The 7,890-nt window shown below is 36.1% G+C and overlaps 1 protein-coding gene across 4 annotated transcripts; it reads right to left on the bottom strand.

Moving 5' to 3' along the window:
- Window positions 1-308: 308 nt before the first annotated feature.
- Window positions 309-6,404, bottom strand: LOC144554013 (putative disease resistance protein RGA3). 4 transcript variants are annotated; one of them, XR_013511508.1, is made up of 6 exons: window positions 2,619-6,404; window positions 2,022-2,157; window positions 1,540-1,928; window positions 1,346-1,430; window positions 1,120-1,178; window positions 309-932 (listed from the first exon to the last, which is right to left on the bottom strand). XR_013511508.1 is itself a non-coding variant. In XM_078302195.1 (2 exons), the coding sequence occupies exon 1, from the start codon at window positions 6,356-6,358 to the stop codon at window positions 2,642-2,644; it is 3,717 nt and encodes a 1,238-aa protein (XP_078158321.1). In that variant the 5' UTR covers window positions 6,359-6,404; the 3' UTR covers window positions 1,946-2,157; window positions 2,619-2,641. The 4 variants fall into 4 exon arrangements, 1 of the variants encoding a protein (XP_078158321.1); XR_013511509.1 differs by having other exon boundaries at window positions 309-892; XR_013511510.1 differs by lacking the exon at window positions 1,120-1,178 and having other exon boundaries at window positions 914-932.
- Between the last annotated feature and the right edge of the window lie 1,486 nt (window positions 6,405-7,890).

The following is a 7,890-nucleotide window of genomic DNA, read 5'->3' as shown; positions in this document are numbered from 1 at the left end:
ATTAATATCGTTTAGTATATAATCAATAGGTTAAATAATAATGAAGAATGGATATATTAAAATAACTTACAATTTTTTATTTTTTTGCCAATTGATTTTAATTAATTCGAAAAAAAACCTTAAGGTTACACTACCACACACAGAGGCACTTGTGGAACCCTTTGGGGAAACTCTGCTATATCATTAGGCAAAGGCCTTAAAACCCTCCGAATTGTCTGTTGTGAAATAACTAAAAATAAAAGTAAAGGAAAAATGTCAATATAACATTATCTCCGACGGAAAACAATCATATCATTGTTTCAAATTGGAGCGTTGACAAGACTCTACTTAATAGAACTATCCAGGGCCCATTCAATAAATTCTTGCTCTGTTTCATTTGAAGTATCAGAGCAACATTAAATACAGAGGATTCAAAGAAGAGAAAAAAAAATAATAAAAGAAAAAAGGAATTGTTAAACTATGTGGAAATTTCAATTTGAACTTGAAACAAACTTTAAATATAAAGAACAAATAACTGCTGATGGAAAGAAGCAACCACAAATTACATAGATATGCTTTTTATACAGAGCAACATCAAATACAGAGGACTGAAAAAAAAGGACAAATAAAACAAGAATTGGTGCACTATGAGATTCCATTGTACCATGTAAAACAGAAGGCACCATGTTCCTATTTTAAACTTGAAGGTGTTCCAAACAACAGCTAGAATTTAGAACTGTGTGAGAGAATGCTGAAGCATATCTAGTGGGTATTCTACCCTCTGCCTTGCCTTCCATGCTTTAGTCATCTAGCGGGTATTCATACAATTGCCTGGATTTTCATAAGTGTCTGAAGACCCACATAATCTTGTCTATCATCATTCATTGGAGATGAAGTGCATGACCAAGATGCTCTGTATGATTAACCAATCATTTAGTAAAGAACGCTTGTATCTGCATGATTGTCGATTAGTCAACTTTTGAATGGAAGATTCATCTCTCCTTCTAAAAATCTTTTGAATTTGCGAGTTAATTATCAGTTAATGGTCACCGTCATAATCTAATATTTATTTGTCATGGGTAGAGATATAAAGGAAATAGCTTCTTCAATTAACAGAGGGATATAGCAATTAGAACTTACTTTTGTGAAAATTGGGAGAATGATAGAATGACTTTTTAGCTCTAAGGGGCTTCTACAAACTGCGCATTTAAATATAAACAATGGTTATTTAAGAATGGAATTTTACTTTTGTAATAATAGAGTTTTATCAGTAGCTGACTATATACCTATGTATCAGTGACAATGTCCCCAAAGCAAACAGAACAATTTAAATATGACTGACTCATTCAACATAGCTAATGCTTACTTTTGAATAGCCGAAGTTTGACTTGCAGCTTTCCCTGGTTTGTCATGTCCAGAAGATGCTTCTCCCAAATCCAATACTTGTAATCCTGTTCAGATTGAATAAATAAGAACGATGTCATTTCAATATTTTCCATTATAAATTTGCCGATGGACAACGACATTCAATTTACAAGAAAATAAATTCTACAGGCTGACCTGCTTAAGAGATTATTCTACTTGGAAGTCAGATTGTACTGATATCCAGCCTCCGGCACATACATTGCTCGCTTTCTTTGTCTCTCTACTCCCTTATTCACTTGAATGAAAAAAAAAAAAAAAACTAATTCTACAGGAGCATATAACTAGTTGAGCATACTAGAGAAAGGAAAGACAATATGAATTTGCTCAATTAGCACCTCTGTCTTATGTTAACATTTTTTTACAATAAGGACCCCAAAATTTTATTTATTACTGTTAAGATTGGTTTTGTTGGGAAACATCTGACATGATCACCAACTAATTTAAAGAAATCTCCATAGAGTACAAATGCCCAGAGTCCCACAGAAGAATGTCTTTGAGCAGAATCACCAGCTAAATTAAAATTTCTTCATAAAGTACAAGAAAAAACTCAGGTCAAAACAATAAATATGGCTACATATAATGCCTATTGATCTACATTTCAGATTGAAAATATTTACCTCTAGCTGTGATTTCATAATAATTCCTGTGTAGATCATCTCAGAATAAGCTGGACAAAATAGCTGCCAAAATGTTTCACTCAAGAAAATACTCCCACGATGCATCTACTGATAGATTGTGAAGCATTTGTCGAACCTGTAAGGGTGTATTAAATCAAGATGAGATAATGAAGACTTCCACCAAACAACATAACTTAATGTTTGTGCAATACTGATGATGAAGACTTCCACCTAAGAGCATAACTTAATCTTTGTGCAATACTGATGACTGTTCAAATTATATTTTGTTGGCATTAAACAAATAAGCAAATCTGCCAAAAAAAAACCTATATATGTGAACAATTTATGTCTATTGCATTACTCATGTTCATTACATACAATTGAATGGACAAAGAAGAACCATAGTGATGGATACCAATTGATCGAGCAATCAGTTGAACATTTTTTGTAATTAATCATTGATATGCTTGTATTACCTTGTAAGACTACTTTGTTCTACATTTATAATTTCTTATTCTTCAAGATTGCTCTTTATAAGTTTAGAAACACATTTGAATAAAAAATTAAAATGCTATAATGTGGATGTACTATATATACCTCAGATGGTAATTACGATGGGTTTAGGATCGTGGTGGAAAGCAAGTGATTTTGCATGAGGGCAATGACAGTGCGAGATTTTTTAATATGTCAGACCTTCTTTGTTCTCCAAATTTTGTAATTGGAATCTTAGAAATTAGGTGCCTATAATTCCCAAACATTCGAAAATGTCTCTCCAAGTGGGGACAACCTTCGATCCTAAAATCATTGAGGTTCTTTAGGTGCTGTAACAGACCTTCAGGAAGAACCCTTATCTTTGGGCACTCTTTGATCCAAAGTAAATCAAGTGCTTCAAGCCCTTCCATTCCTTCTGGAAGATGTGTCAAGTTGGGGCAGCCATTAATGCAGAGCGTTTCCAGACTGGTGAGGCCTCCTATGCTCCGTGGTAAGCAGTGCAAGCTTTCACATCTTAAAATATACAAGTCTTTGAGAGCAATCATGCTTCCCAACCATTCTGGTAAGGTTTGAAGTTTTGGATTACTACCAATGCGCAGCATATTGTTAATTGTTGAGCATTTGGGAACTTCGACCAGATTTGGACAGCCTACGATATCTAATTTTTCAAGTTTTGGCAAAAACACTTCTGTGATTGACCTCCCAACAGGTAATTCCAGTTGTGAGCCAAGAAAGTTTAGGCACTTAGAAATACGAAGATATCTTAGGCAGTTAAGACTTCTGAACACTTCCTCAGGCCAATAAATGAGACTATCACATCCATCAATCTGCAGATTTTCAAGAAATGTAAAACACTTCCAGAACCATAAGGCCGTATTTAATGGAATATTTGACACTGCCAAGAAACTCAAACTTCGACATTTTGTCTGAGTTATACTCACCTCCCCCTCTTTTGCACCTACTAGTACAATATTGTCGTATTTCCCCAAATTTAATTTATTGAGTGACTCCCAAGGTTGAAAAGAAAGAGATTCATTTCCACCATGGCCCACAAGTGACAGGTCATGCAATGTAGTTAATGCTGTTGCAAAGCGTGACAAGTCTTTGTTTCCTATTGCAGACATGCTCTTGAGTGACGGTACAATTGGCATTGCAGTCAGCTTGGGGCAATTAATGACTTCTAGTGCTTTTAACTCAGGAAAAATTAGTAATGACCTGTTGCCCTTTTCACCGTCACACCAGCTGCATAACTCTGGCATTTCAGACAATACCATCGTTTTTAATGATGGAAAAGCTATTCGGGCATCTTCACCACCTTCGGTGCAAAGAATCCTCAAATTATCCAAATGTTTTAGTTTGATATTTTGAAGGAAAGGTAGTTTTTCTACTGGTGGTATTCTTGTGCACTCTCTACATCCAATTATATACAGCTCAATCAGATTTTCTAGCATCTGGTACTCTATCATCCAGACGGGAAAATTTTTGCCTCTGTAATCTTTGATTTTAAGAACCTTTAAGTTGTTGCAAGGTTTAAGAGCATCCAACACTTCAAAAGGATCGCAATGCATTACCTTCGGAGCATTTGATTCTGGTATGTTATCGTAATTCTTTGGCATTCCCCAGCATAATGCCAGATCATCCAGATTTTGTTTAGCTATCAAATTAGCTTGCCTTGCATCTACAGCATGCTTAATTTCCCTTAGGTTGTACAAATGCAATTGGCCATGGAGATTATTCAAGTTATTGAGCTCCATAATACCATTACCGGCATCGGAGCCAACAATGTATGTTGTCAATATTTGCAAACAATTTAGCTGTCCTAAACCTTCGGGCATGCTTCTTAATTTAGGACATGGTTCAGTAATACATAGATGCCGAAGGCTACTCATATATCGCATACCTTCTGGTAACTTTTCTAGATGCCAACAATGGGGGAGCCTTAGGGTCTGCAAGAGATAGAGAGTGCTTATTGCGTCAGGCAATGATGTACATTCACTGATCGAAAGCTCCAAATATCTCAAGTGTTTTATTTTTCCGGCTGTAAAGATAGTTTTCCCAATAGGAACTACACGTAATTCTAATGTACGCAGCGAGTTTGGTTTGAGAAATCCAATGTTTTTCACATAGCTAGAACCTTTAGGACAGTACGAATAAATGAGGCTCCGAATAGAAGGGAAGCAATCAATGACTTTGTTAATATCTACCGGAGTAGTGCTTACTGAAACATGATGGACCTTAATCATTGATTTGTTAACCTGTGCTGGAACTTCTGATGTGGAGAGGCATTTGATACCCATGATGGATTGAGCAAGGTCATGCATCAGATCATGCATTTTGAACTTGGTTTGAAAGCAATGTTCTTCCCATGGATACGCAAATTTATCTGTCCAACAATGTATGCGGACCGGACCAACTTGCTTAATTTCCTCAAAAAATGACCTCCAAACCAATTCATTAAAAATATTGTTGCCTTTCATTTCCGGGCTACTAGACCCATCAGATGGAATAAATCCATTTGCCATCCAAAATTGGATCAGCTTATCCTTGTCCATCACATAATCCTTGGGGTATACTGCACAGAAAGCAAAACACATTTTCATGTACGAAGGTAAGTGGTCGTAGCTTAGCCTCAATACCAACAAAACCTCCTCTTTAACAGAACTTTGTTCCCATGTCCTGCTTTCTTGGAGTACATCCAACCACTCTCGCACCTCATACTTAAAACTCATTAAGCTACCTAGTGCATTAATGGCTAGTGGCAATCCCCGACAATTATGAACCATCTTTCTACCAATCTGAACCAGTTCTTGGCATTCCTTGACCCCCTTGCTAAATGCCCTTTTGTGAAACAGGCACCACGAATCCTCCTCATCTAAACATCCCAAATTATATGTCTCAACCGTACCCATTATAGTAGCCACTTTCTCACTTCTTGTGGTAACTATTACGACAGTCCCAGAATTACCACAGTTTAATATAGCCCTCAGCCGCTCCCACTCATGGGCATTCTCATTCCAAACATCATCTAGCACGAGAACGTATCGCTTTCCACATAAAACTTGACCTAAACGCCTTTGTAGCATCTCCATGTTGTCTACAGAAAGATTGCAACCCCCTTCAACTAATTCAACAATTAATTTAACAAGATGACCAATATTAAACTCTTCAGACACACAAACCCATAATGTTAAGTCGAAATATTCTTTCACTCTAGGATCATTGTACACTAGCTGAGCAAGAGTTGTCTTGCCGAGCCCACCCATACCAACTATCGGAACAACAATGAGATCATCATTTTCATGCCCTTCAAGCAATAATTGCACTACCTTCTCTTTATCTTCATCCCTTCCCACAACTTTTGATTCAACCACAAGTGAATCAGTTCTGATACGATTGACCACATGCACCCTCTGCCCGTGAACAAAATCAAACCTCCCCATCTGGACAACAAGACCATCAACCCTTCCCAAAACATTCTTCAACTTCCCACTCAGCCTATAACGAATGAGAGCAGGATTTTCAAGGGAAAAAAAGTCACTTACATTACCGACCTTCTGACCACGTCTAATGGCATCCTGACGCAGTTCCTCATAACAAAACTCGTCAAGCAGATCATCAGCCTCATAAGCAGCTGATTGGAGCTTCTCAAGCCACGATTTCACGGCTGCATTAGAATTTGCTTTCTCCTCAGCATCGGGAAGTACAGCCTGGATTTCGAGAAGCATGTTGTGGAGCCTCTCGCGCTGGTCGTTGATGCCCCACATCTCCCCGATTCGCTGAAACAGCGAGTCTGCCGCTTTGCTCATCACTACTGGAATCAAGGCTGACAGCAGTAAATCTGCCATTTGTGGTTAATATATATGGAAGGTACTTGAACAAACAAGGAGTACAGGAGGTTAATCTTTATCTGAAATTTGAGAGTAGGATGGTTTTTTAGTGAACAAAGAATCAGAAAATTACTGTTGGTAATGGCAGATGCAAAAGAGTTTCTAGGAAGCTAGGGAGATATAGTATGATTCAATTGGTAATAGGACTAGTAGTTAATCGGAGAGGCCAGGTGAGAAAGAATCTCTATGGCCTAGAATCCTGGATCTCAAGAAAAGGAAAGGAAAAAAAATAAAAAATAACTAGGAAGGAAAAGTCAACATTAGTATTTATTGACCATCCACATGCCATGTGTGATATGTCGTGACAACCCCGTAATAAAACTGGCCAAAGTATTTATTAATAACTATCCACATGCCATGTCTCGTGACAACCCCGTAATAAACCTGGCCAAAGTATTTATTAACCATCCACTTGCCATGTGTCGTGACAACCCCGTAATAAACCTGGACCAGGTTTATTACGGGGTTGTCACGACATATTAAAGTGACATGATCACAGGAAATGACATGCATTAAATAGGTTACCTGGCCATCGTTGGGACATGATCACAGGAATCTTTTGGGTGAAGACAGGTGTCAGCATCAGAAAGGCGAGGAGGTGGCGTGCTCTGGTTGGTGTGGTTTCTTGTAATTTTTTTATTTTGAATTTTGCCGGAATTTCACGTATTTCTCTCTCTAAAATTCATAATATCATATATATTTACCTTTCTAATGTATAAATTTAAAATTAGTTTTAATAGAAAATGGGTACTTCATAAATATAAAATTAGTTTTAATAAAAAAGACAATAAATTGATAAATTTGTGAGTTTTTGATGGTTAGAAGAGTAAATATATGATATTATGAATTCTAAAGGACGAAATTGATAATTTTGATGTTTTTCTGGGGTATACATGAAATTCCCCCCAAAAAAAGCATATATGAGTAGATGGATTTATATATTTCTATTCATTATGACATATATGTTCTATATAATTGGTTCATTTCTCAATTAGCTATCTCTATATTTTATTTCATATTTTTTTAGCACGTGAAATGAGTTATATACACGGGTACAATTTAATTTTTATTGCGAAAAAATTCAAGTGTGCTCAAATAATAAACGTCTAAAATAGTCAATAACATCATCAAAACATCATAATACTTAATATTCCCATAAAAAGCATAACTTTTTTCTATCCCTATTTATTTAACATTTTATTTTATTATTATAAAAAAATTGACAAATTGTAAAATCATTTTTTAAAATAATCAAATAAAAAGTTAAATAAATAAAAAGAATAAAAATATATTAAATTTTATAGAGATATTGGATATTATAGTGTTTTGATGAGGATATATTAGCCATTTTAGATGTTTATAAGGGCACACAAGATATTCTCCCATGCATTTTTATTAGGTGTTAATTTGTTTTATAATTTGTTTGCTTGAATGGAGAGCTCAGCAGAGGGGGCAGCAAGATCCACAGTCCACTCCCCGAGATCATTAGT

The sequence above is a fragment of the Carex rostrata genome, chromosome 5 (genome assembly GCF_964058835.1).
Source record: "Carex rostrata chromosome 5, lpCarRost1.2, whole genome shotgun sequence".
NCBI lineage: Eukaryota > Viridiplantae > Streptophyta > Magnoliopsida > Poales > Cyperaceae > Carex > Carex rostrata.
Note: the sequence above shows the minus strand (reverse complement) of the source record. Positions and strands in the feature narration are given on the sequence as shown.